The 12,223-nt window shown below is 48.0% G+C and overlaps 1 protein-coding gene across 1 annotated transcript in view; it reads left to right on the plus strand.

The window, feature by feature from the left end:
- The first annotated feature begins 6,834 nt into the window (after positions 1 to 6,834).
- LOC126456126 (uncharacterized) overlaps positions 6,835 to 12,223 on the plus strand; it is a 72,743-nt gene continuing 67,354 nt past the window's right edge. The window contains exon 1 of the mRNA XM_050091880.1: positions 6,835 to 6,906. Within this exon, the coding sequence (XP_049947837.1) occupies positions 6,835 to 6,906 (72 nt within the window). The remainder of the gene's footprint in view (positions 6,907 to 12,223) is intronic.

The following is a 12,223-nucleotide window of genomic DNA, read 5'->3' on the forward strand; positions in this document are numbered from 1 at the left end:
TTGTGCTTTTGAGTGTCAATGTGGTCTCCCTTATTCAGATACTACGGTGCGTGATGCAATTGCACAGAACGTTTCTGATGTTCGTATAAGGGAACAGATTTTTAAACTAGTCAATCCCTCCCTTCAACAAGTGATGGACATATTGGATCGACAGGACACACTTGACTTTGCTCAGGAATCGTTTGCAACTTCGCCAGCCATGTGTCATGTTAACCGGCCCGCCGGGCGCGCTGCACAGAACAGTAAACAGCCCTCGCGCCCATCCGCGCAGCTGCCGCCAAGCTCTCCACCACGTGTGCCGCACAAGCATGCAAATGCCTTGAAATCATGCCCACGGTGTGCTACTAGACATTCGCGTGAGAATTGCCCGTCACGCCAAGCTATTTGTTTTTTCTGTAATAAAGTATTTGCCAGAAAAAGCTCCGAACGTACACTCACAACCATTCCAGGCCCTTTGCTTCGCGCCGGAATCGGAATCGAACCAAAAATCCTCAGGCTCGTGAACTTTCGCCCATGGACATTCATGTAGTTCATTCCACTCCGACCAGTGCCACTTTCTCTAACAGTGACTGTGTTCATCCCACAAATAGTGTGAGTTGACATCGAAGGAAATCCCGTCATGTCGCAAGTAATTCTGTACCAGTGTCAGTTCACGTTGCATGAGACAGTCGCTCTTGTCGTCAACAGGACAATAAACCTTTTTGTAGACTTGGACCTTAATGGCAAAGTGATACCATTCCAGCTCGATACTGGAGCTGCAGTTTCACTGATTAATCCCGACACGTACAAACAGCTGGGCAAACCTCCGTTGCGTGCCGCAAATGTTAAGTTAAGCAGTTATTCAGGACAAGCAATCCCTGTGTTAGGACAGTGCAGCCTTCTTGCAACATACAAGGGACAAACAAAACTTGTGTCAATTTACGTCCTTTGTTCTTCTCCTGCAGTGAACTTGTTTGGTTTGGATTTATTTCAGTTGTTTAACTTGTCCATAGTAAATCAGGTCCTATCAGTGAACCAGACTGTGTCTTCAGATAGTGTTTCTCGTCTATGTGAAGAGTTTGCGGACGTTTTTGCACCGGGCCTTGGTTGCGCAAGGAACTATATTGCACATTTGGAACTGACAGTAAACGCGCAACCGAAATTTTTCCGAGCGCACAATGTTCCCCACGCATTGCGTGATGAGGTCGCAAGAACATTACACGATTTGGAATCACAAGGTGTAATTGAACGTGTGCAGGCTTCTCTCTGGGCCTCACCCTTAATAATTTTGCCAAAACCTTCCGGAAAATTGAGACTTTGTGTGGACTTCAAGGCAACAGTGAATCCACAACTAGTGATTGCAACTTTTCCTTTACCCCGCCTGGAAGATCTTTTTGACAAACTGTGCCCGGGTAAATATTTTTCGAAGCTGGACCTAGCAGATGCGTACTTGCAAATACCGGTGGACGAAGAATCACAGCGCGTTTTGGTGGTTAACACGCATCTTGGTTTGTATCGATTCAGAAGACTGCCATTCGGGTGTGCATCCGCCCCTGCATTGTTTCAGCAATATCTGCAAACTGATTGTGCGTCGGTCCCTACTGCAGCAAACTATCTGGATGATATAGTGATCTCTGGAAAGATGGAAGAAGAACATTTAGCCAATCTCAGAACTTTATTTCAGGTCTTGCGACAAAATGGTCTTCGCTTGCGGAAGGACAAATGTCTGTTTTTTTGCTCATGATTTACCCTATCAGGGACACGTAATCAATGCCCAAGGCAAACATCCCAATCCCGAGCACCTCCGAGCCATACAAGACTTGCCTTCGCCGCAGAATTTGAAGCAGCTACAGAGTGTGCTGGGAAAAATCAATTACTATCGTAACTATGTGCGCCACGCCTCTTCCATTTCAGCTCCGCTTCATCTCTTACGCCGTAAAGGTGTTCCGTTCGTCTGGTCGACGGAATGCGAACACGCCTTTCGCAAGTTGAAATCGGCGTTGCTTTCAAATACTTGCCTTACGCCATTCGATCCCCAGAAACCCCTTTTCTTGATGGTAGATGCATCGGATTTCGGGATCGGTGCTGTACCTGCGCACAAAGATGGATCGCATGATCGCCCTATTGCCTTTGCGTCCAAATCGCTCTCATCTGCGCAAAGAAATTATTCACAGATCGAGAAAGAAGTTTTGGCTCTCGTATATAAGTGTTACTAAGTTTCATGATTTCTTATATGGTCGTCACTTTACCATCATCACAGACCACAAACCTTTGACATCGCTTTTTCATCCGAACAAGCCTGTACCTCCACGTACAGCGCAGAAATTCATTCGCTGGTCTATTTTCCTCTCGCAGTACCGCTACGATTTCTTGTATCGGTCCACTGCTAAGCACGGAAACGCCGATGCGTTGTCCCGTTTGCCTGTTGCTGAGGATAGAGCATTCGATTCTTCCGAACTTGCTTGCATGTTCATTGATGCGGAAACCGATGACGTGGTCGAATCGTCGTGTAGCTACAGCCACAGCTGCTGACCCTGTCCTTGGTACCGTTCTGCGTTTCGTTGCTACTCAATGGCCCTTGTCAAAGTCGCGGATCGAGGATCCGTTGGTTCTCCGATTTTTTGCTCACAAGGAGAGACTTTTTGTTCGACGTGGTATTTTCTGTTGCGTTCCGATAATGATCAGTCCAGGGTCGGGGTCCCACGTTCGTTACAGTTCTCTGTCTTACGGCTTCTCCACCAAGGACATTGGGGTATAGTGAGAACGAAACAACTTGCTCGTCAGCACTGTACTTGGTTCTGAATCGGTGCTGCGATTACGAATATGTGCTCTTCTTGCATGGCGTGTGCTGAACAACAATCCGCACCGCCGCGGAAATTCTTTGCATGGCCAAAAGCCACTTCCCCTTGGCAACGCTTGCACATCGATTTTGCTGGTTCATTCTGGAATGCTCGATGGTTGGTTGTGGTAGATTCATTCAGTAATTTTCCTTTTGTTGTCCGGATGTCTTCCACGACGTCATCTGCCACCATCCAAGCGTTATCTACTATCTTTTACATTGAAGGTCTTCCACAGACTATTGTTTCCGACAATGGCCCACAATTCATGTCTGCAGAATTTCAGTCATTCTGCAAGGCCAATAGTATTAAACATCTGACGTCCGCGCCGATTTCGCCACAGTCAAACGGTGCCGCTGAACGATTGGTCCGGACTTTCAAGTCCCAGATGTTGAAGTTGAACAAGTCGCATTCTCGGGAGGACGCGTTGTTGCTCTTTTTGTCCTCGTATCGCTCTCAGCCCCGAGATGGTCCCTCGCCGGCTGAGTTGCTCCACGGTCGTCCTCATCGAACCTTGTTGTCTTTGCTCCATCCGCCGCATCAGGTTCCTGTGCAGCAGCAGACGCCTGCTTTTGCCCCAGGCGACGTTGTATACTATCGCAACTATCGAGGTTCACGGCCTTGGCTCGAAGGGCGCATTCTCCGCTGCCTCGGCCGCGCGATGTATTTGGTTTTGGGGGCCTCTGGTGAGGTGCGTCGGCATCTCAATCAGCTGCGCCTCTGTCGTCGACGGGTTCTGCCGCTCCCCGTCTGCTTTCAGCGACGGTGCCGTCCGGTCAGCGCTCTGGGGACCATCTACTGGCTCGCCTCATCCCCAGGTGATACCGACGATGCCTTCCATTTTGCCCCATGGCGACGCGCCGCCGCCGCCTGTTCTCCCGCCGGCGACGCCCGCAGTGGGTGCGTCGCTGCAGCCGCTGGGCGCCTCCCTGGGTCACGCGCCGCCGATCGCTTCCCATGACCCGTTGTCCTCCGCCATGGACTTCTTGCCCACTCCGGACCACATGGCGTCTTCGCCTGGCGGGTGCCCCGACCAGATGGAGGTCGACCCTTCGGCCCCTCCTGTCTCTCTACGGGCGCATACACCGCATGTTGGCGTGCACCCTGGAGTAGGTTTTCAGGCGTTTCCTAGCTCCCCTCGGACCGAATGGCCGGGTGCGGGTGGCACAGCCTCGCCTGTTGTTAGGCTCCCCGCCTCGTCACATACGACAACATCGGGTCCTCCCCACGGAGGGCGGAAGCCTTATAACACGACCGTTCGCCTATTTGCGGGGAGGAATGTGGTGTCACCGCCAGACACCACACTTGCTATGTGGTAGCCTTTAAATCGGCCGCGGTCCGTTTAGTAGACGTCGGACCCGCGTGTCGCCACTGTCAGTGATAGCAGACCGAGCGCCGCCACAGGTCTAGAGAGACTTCCTAGCACTCGCCAGTTGGACAGCCGACTTTGGTAGTGAGGGTTCACTGACAAACTACGCTCTCATTTGCCGAGACGATAGTTAGCATAGCCTTCAGCTACGTCATTTGCTACGACCTAGCAAGGCGCCATTATCCTTTGCTGTATGTATATTGATTGTAATACATGTACCTACAAGAGCGATGTTCACCAATTATGGATTAAAGGTAAGTATTACACCATCTGCGTCCGTTTTTCTAAGTTCTAATTTCCTTGTAATGTTCCAGACGTCGCGCCAGCCTGCGTGAGTTTAAACGTGTGCATTTCGGCCTCCTCTAGCAACACGGTGTTGGCTCTTCTGGCAACACATCAATGACAATTTAGAAAACAGTCATGATTGGTGACAACAGTCTTGCAGTAAATTTACTAATGAATGGGAATTTGTTTTCAAAAATCCAATCTAGTTTGAAAATAATAGTAAGTTACGTCATTACAATAATACGAGTAGCAAGAAATTAACTTCAAAAATTGACTTAAATCATTGTATTTACTTATAAGCTTCTACTTCATATTTTTTTAAGTGTATGTTTTTCATATTATGTATCGCTGGTTGTATTGTTAAGCGTAAAAAAGAATTACAGGTGTTGTGTTGGCAGAAGAGAAAACACCGTGTTACTAGAGGAGGCCGAAATGCACGCGTTTAGCTCACGCAGGCTGGCGTGAAGAGGGAAGAACTACTGACGTGAGGTCTGGAACATGACAAGGAATGAGAATTCAGAAAGCGGACGTAATTAGTTTCATACTTAACTTCAATCCATTAATGATGAACGTCGCTCTTGACGGTACGTGATTCACAATATTATCTGTTCAGAATAGTAACTGAATATGGCGCCTTGCTAGGTCGTAGCAAATGACGTAGCTGAAGGCTATGCTAAACTGTCGTCTCGGCAAATGAGAGCGTTTGTAGTCAGTGAACCATCGCTAGCAAAGTCAGCTGTTCAATTGGGGCGACTGCTAGGGAGTCTCTCTAGACCTGCCGTGTGGTGGCGCTCGGTCTGCAATCACTGATAGTGGCGACACGAGGGTCCGACGTGTACTAACGGACCGCGGCCGATTTAAAGGCTACCACCTAGCAAGTGTGGTGTCTGGCGGTGACGCCACAACAGGTATCAAACGTCAGTACAAAATGCTATCATGTAAATGACCAGTATGTTTTCATGTTTTTCACAGACAAGGGGCAGTATGACTGTAAACTAACTCGTTCGACATCACAGTGAGAGACCGCATTTGCCAATGACCTCAGATGTTAACTCCCACAGTGCACAGAGCCATCTGAAACATTTGATGACCACATTTAAGATCGATGGAACTAGCAAATAGTTAATCATGTTGTTCGAATAACCCGAACGAACACTTTCAGATAAGTTCGCAGGAAAAGCATTGACACAGTATCTGCAAAGATAAAGATAACCCACCCTGACATTTTATGGCGTTTTCAAATATGTGCCTTGTTATCTGTCGAAGTATCGTGGTTTACATTCGGTTGCATTACTGCGAGTTGTTAGAGGATACCACACGGTGGAAAAAGCGTGTACTTCGTAACTATCTCACTAGCTGCCTGCTTTTTCTTCTCCGATATGCCAAAAATAATGCTTATGTCACTCATAACAAGTCCTCCTACATCTCAGAATACAAAAATTCTCATATACTAGAGGGTTGGCCACGGGGCATTCTATATTCTCAGTCGGCCCCCTTGTTAACATGTGAATGTGCTCGCGCCATGTACCGTATCTGATGTGACCAACGTATTATGCCACTGACTTCTGCATGGAACAAGACCAGTACTTGCACGTATTGTCAGTGGACGAGTTCGTGCAGTTCTGCAACGAAGGCCATCGCGATCTGCCTGCCAGTCACTATTGTAGAGCATTAAAAATCCCTCGCAGGTACCTGCAAAATACTGTGGAAGGGCGTTTAAAGTATTTTTATTATAAACCGCACGTGACTCAACATTTACGGGCGGGAAACAAATTTTTGTTAAGAGGTACTAGACAGAACTGACCAGGTGATACAGTTCCGATAAATTTTGTGACGCCAGGGATTAAGTTCATCAACAAACGAAAATTCCAATATTTTTTGGACACAACGGGTGGGTTACTAGATCACTTGATCTCTCAGCTTCTGACTTTTTAAGTAGAATCACCTATAGAACCACCTTTCTTTACGGTGACTGCACGGTACTAATGATTTGAGGCCGTTGTCTGGGAAGAGGCAGTGGTAATTTTCATAAACGACCGAAAGGTTATGCGCAACTTCCAGGAAATCCTTCACCGAAGCATCCCCAATGAAAGCCATTTTTGGTGTACTTTTACAAACTACACATAAGTGTTGCCTCCTTATCTATAAGTTTTCTTGATTTCAATATACGCCTGAGCTTGTAATTACCAAGTGAAAATTCGCTGTTTCCTTTGCGACACCCTGTAACATGTGAAAATTATACTTGACAAGCAACAACATTTTTCAACACGTGGTTCTTTAAAATCAAGAGCTATTGTTACCCTATATTGTTCGAGAGTCTACCTCACATTAGCATCGTCACTGCTATGTGAGTGCGTCCAGACAATGAGACTTGGTACTTCTCCAGAGGCGGGCTGCCTGCTAGCCTACACCGCAACGCCCAGAATCAGCCCCCGGGTCAGTAGAAGGAGATCAGTAAAGTGCAACCACCTACCCTTCGTTCCGATATGCTCACTTAGGCACTATACACTATCACTCGCAAGGAATTGATCTACCACCAGATGCAGAAATCCCTTTCAAGCGACCTGGAATTCTTCAGCGCCGCTGCCTCAATCCATGTTCCGGTAACTGGGTTGCAAGTCGCAGTGTAAGCATCTGGGGGTATCATTCCTGGTTGACTACATCACGACTCAGTGGCTCTTAGCTCGCCGCCGATAAGACTGACCTCGCCACGTCCTGTGAGGGTGTGTGGCTACTGTTGTGTCTAGACAAGACAGCCTAGACACAATGAGAGGAAGCCGAAAGGCACGCGCTAAGCTAAAGCTGGATGGCGTGAGGTCTGAAACAGGATACGTAATGAATGCTATAAAGAAAAGTACGTAGCTTCTGGAATACTTAACTTTAATCCATCCTTTTGGTACATCTGGAGATTGTGGCGGTACAAGTGATACTCTTTAGATACATGCTATGTTACTAATGGCGCCTTGCTAGGTCGTAGCCATTGACTTAGCTAAAGCCTATTCTAACTATTGGCTCGGCTAAGGAGCGAGGCTTCGTCAGTGTAGTCGCTAGCTACGTCGTCCGTACAACTGGGGCGAGTGCTAGTCCGTATCTCGAGGCCTGCCTTGTGGTGGCGCTCGGTCTGCGATCCCTGACAGTGGCGACACGCGGGTCCGACATGTACTAACGGACCGCGGCCGATTTAAAACTACCACCTAGCAAGTGTGGTGTCTGGCGGTGACACCACATTCCTCCCCCGCAAATCGGCGAACGGTCGTGTTATAAGGCTTCCGCCCGCCGTGGGGAGGACCCCATGCTGACGTATGCGATGAGGTGTGGAGCCTAACAACAGGCGAGGCTGTGCCACCCGCACCCGGCCATTCGGTCCGAGGGGATCTAGGAAACGCCTGAAAACCTTGTCCAGGGTGCACGTCAACATGCGGTGTATGCGCCCGTAAAGAGACAGGAGGGGCCGAAGGGTCGACCTCCATTGCGTCGGGGTATCCGACGCGCGATGACGTCATGTGGCCCGGAGCGGGCAAGAGTTCCATGGCGGAGGACAGCTGTGGCTGTAGCTACACGACGAAAATCAATCGGAAACGATTCGACCACTTCATCGGTTTCCGCATCAATGAACATGCAAGCAAGTTCGGATGAATCGAATGCTCTATCCTCAGCAACAGGCAAACGGGACAACGCATCGGCGTTTCCGTGCTTAGCAGTGGACCGATACAAGATATCGTAGCGGTACTGCGAGAGGAAAATAGACCAGCGAATGAATTTCTGCGCTGTACGTGGAGGTACAGGCTTGTTCGGATGAAAAAGCGACGTCAAATGTTTGTGGTCTGTGATGATGGTAAAGTGACGACCATACAAGAAATCATGTACTTAGTAACACCAAACACGAGAGCCAAAGCTTCTTTCTCTATCTGTGAATAATTTCTTTACACAGACGAGAGCAAATTGGACGCAAAGGCAATAGGGCGATCATGCGACCCATCTTTGTGCGCAAGCACAGCACCGATCCCGAAATCCGATGCATCTACCATCAACAAAAGGGGTTTCTGGGGATCGAATGGCGTAAGGCAAGTATTTGAAAGCAATGCCGATTTCAACTGGCGAAAAGCGCGTTCGCATTCCGTCGTCCAGACGAACGGAACACCTGTACGACGTAAGCGATGAAGCGGAGTTGGAGGCATTGCGCACATTCACTCACACCTTGTGATTCTAAATCGTGTAATGTTCTTGCGACCTCATCACGCAATGCGTGAGGAACATTGCGCGCTCTGAAAAATTTCGGTTGCGCGTTGACTTTCAGTTCCAAATGTGCTTCATAGTTCTTAGCGCAACCTAAGCCCGGTGCAAAAATGTCTGCAAATTCTTCACATAGACGAGAAACACTGTCTGAAGGCACAGTCTGATTCACAGATAGGACCGGATTTACTATAGACAAGTTAAACAATTGAAATAAATCTAAACCAAACAAGTTCACTGCAGAAGAAGAACGAAGAACGTAAAATGACACAAGTTTTGTTTGTCCCTTGTATGTTGCAAGAAGAGTGCACTGTCCTAACACAGGGAAATTCTGACCTGAATAACTATTTAACTGAATATTTGTGGCACGCAATGGAGGTTTGCTCAGTTGTTTGTACGTGTCGTGATTGAGCAATGAAACTGCAGCTCCGGTATCGAGCTGGAATGGTATGACCTTGCCATTAAAGTCCAAATCTCCAAAAAGTTTATTGTCCTGCTGACGACAAGAGCGACTGTCTCGTGCAATTTGAACTGATGCAGGTACAGCATCACTTGCTAATTGACGTGATTTCCGGCGACGTCGACGCACACTTTTTGTGGGATGAACACAGTCACTGTTAGAGACAGTGGCACTGGACGAAGTGGAATTAACTACATGAATGTCCATGGGCGAAGGTTCACAAGCCTGAGTATTCTCGCTCCGATTCCGGCGCGAAGCAAAGGGCCTGGAATGGTTGTGATTGTCTGATCTGAGCTTTTTCTGGCAAACACTTTGAACATGTCCTTTTTTATTACAGTAAAAACAAATAGCTTGGCGTGACGGGCAATTTTCACGCGAATGTCTAGTAGCACACCGCGGGCATGATTTCACTGCATTTGTATGCTGGCGCGGCACACCTGGTTTACAGCGTAGTGGCAGTTGCGCAGACGTGCGCGAGGGCAGTCGACCATTCTGTGCAGCGCGCCCGGAGGGCCGGTTAACTTGACACACGGCTGGCGAAGTTACAAATGATTCCTGAGCAAAGTCAAGCGTGTCTTGTCTATCCAATACGTCTATCACTTGTTGAAGGGAGGGATTGACTAGTTTCAAAATCTGTTCCCGTATGCGAACATCAGAAACGTTCTGTGCTATTGCATCACGTACCATAGTAGCTGAATAAGGGAGTCCACATTCACACTCAAAAGCACAATCCGTTGTAAGGCCTTGCAATGTTGCAACCCACTCCCTATTAGTTTGACCGGCCGTACGTTTTGTACGAAAGAAAGTATACCTCTTTGCAACTACATTGACTGTTTCTTTGAAATAGGCATCTAAAGCAGACAAAATTGCTTCGTAGGACAGAGTTGCTACGTCGCGTCGGGGAAATAATTTCACTATCACACGGTACGTTTGCACCCCTACACACGACAATAAAAAAGGCTGCCGCTCTTTACCTTGAATTCTGTAGGCGGCGAGATGAAATCCAAAGTGGCGTGACCACTCCTTCCATGTTTCCTTAGCTGGGTCAAACGGCCTAAAAGGCTGTGCAACTGCGAGTTGTGGCTGCGGTAGCGGTGGAGCGGCGGCTGCCGCATCGTTTTGCAGTGCAAATTGACTCTGGACGAGCTGTCCAAGGGCATCCAATAACGCCTGCGTCTGCTGATTCTGCAAGCGATAAAAGTCGGACAGTACATCTGGCGAAGCCATGACACAAATAAATGTAAGCAATTAGAAAGAACAAGCCCCTTTCCGTTGACTCGTCGCCAAAAATTGTTGTGTCTAGACAAGACAGCCTAGACACAATGAGAGGAAGCCGAAAGGCACGCGCTAAGCTAAAGCTGGATGGCGTGAGGTCTGAAACAGGATACGTAATGAATGCTATAAAGAAAAGTACGTAGCTTCTGGAATACTTAACTTTAATCCATCCTTTTGGTACATCTGGAGATTGTGGCGATACATGTGAGACTCTTTAGATACATGCTATGTTACTAATGGCGCCTTGCTAGGTCGTAGCCATTGACTTAGCTAAAGGCTATTCTAACTATTGGCTCGGCTAAGGAGCGAGGCTTCGTCAGTGTAGTCGCTAGCTACGTCGTCCGTACAACTGGGGCGAGTGCTAGTCCGTATCTCGAGGCCTGCCTTGTGGTGGCGCTCGGTCTGCGATCCCTGACAGTGGCGACACGCGGGTCCGACATGTACTAATGGACCGCGGCCGATTTAAAGCTACCACCTAGCAAGTGTGGTGTCTGGCGGTGACACCACAGCTACCATCTAGACATAGGTGCTACATATGTAGACAAAGGAGTCCTGATATTACGGTCCACCACACTGACCCGACGCTGCTCAAAAGTGGCCTTACACCCTGAGACCACACCACTGCAGTCATAGGTAGGAGGGTTGGAACTTTGATAGTGACAACTATTTTTTTACAGCCTGTACAAAATAGATACTTCTTTCAAAGTTTTACTGACCATCAAAGTAGCCACCAGCATTGTGTATAACCCGTTGCCAGCTATGTGGAAGTAGTGTACTCTTAGCAGTGCCAGTTGCGTTGACAGTTCGAGCGATGCGGTCTATTGCTCGACGAATTGGTAGCACTTCTGAAGCGAATGCCGTGAAGTGTTTCTTTCATTTTAGAAATCGAGTTGAGCTCACGAGGGCTTAAGTCAGGGGAGTGCAGTAGGTGGTATAGCACGTAGCAGCCCCATCAGTCAAACAAATCAGCAACAGCTTGCACTGTAAGTCCTTGAGCATTGTTCTGCAAAATGATGGTCATGTTCTGCAGAAAGTGTCATTACTTCTGTCTCTCAGCTTGTCATAGGCTGTGTTCCAAAAATGAACAGCATAGAGACAGAAGTGATGACACTTTTTGCAGGAGCTGACCATCATTTTGCAGAACAATACTCTAGCATGCTCAGTGGAAGCAGTTACTTATTTGTTTGACTGACGGGGCTGCTCAGTGCTATACCACCTGCTGCACTCCCCTGACTTAAGCCCTCGTAAGTTCTACTCAGATTCTAAACTGAAGAAAACACTTCACGGCATTCGCTTCAAAACTACTACAAATTTGGCGGGCAGTAGACCGCACTACTCGAACTGTCAACACAACTGGCACTGTTAAGAGTATCCTACGACTTCCACATCACTGGTAACGAGTCATACACAATCCCGGTGACTACTTTGAAGGTCAGTAAAACTTTCAAACACGTATCTATTTTGTACGAGCTGTAAATAATTAGTTGCCACTATTAAAGTTGCAACCCTCGTATAAGCAGCACCATACTGACCGTCATGTAGGGTTTCAGCAGCCCTGCATAACTACCACGAGATTTGGAAAGGCAAGCGTCTTTTCATCTGTGCCATTCCATATAGCGATGAATTATACCTTGCACTGGGAAATGAGTTTGTCGCCCACAGTAAAAGTATCCTCATTCGCAGTGTGGTCATTTTTGGAGAACCACAGGCAGTCAACCCGGCGATCGTTACTGCACTGCACTACACTGCACCAGAAGTCGGTACGCCTACAGTGGCACACCTAAC

This window comes from Schistocerca serialis, chromosome 2 (assembly GCF_023864345.2).
Source record: "Schistocerca serialis cubense isolate TAMUIC-IGC-003099 chromosome 2, iqSchSeri2.2, whole genome shotgun sequence".
In the NCBI taxonomy this organism is placed as follows: Eukaryota; Metazoa; Arthropoda; class Insecta; order Orthoptera; family Acrididae; genus Schistocerca; species Schistocerca serialis.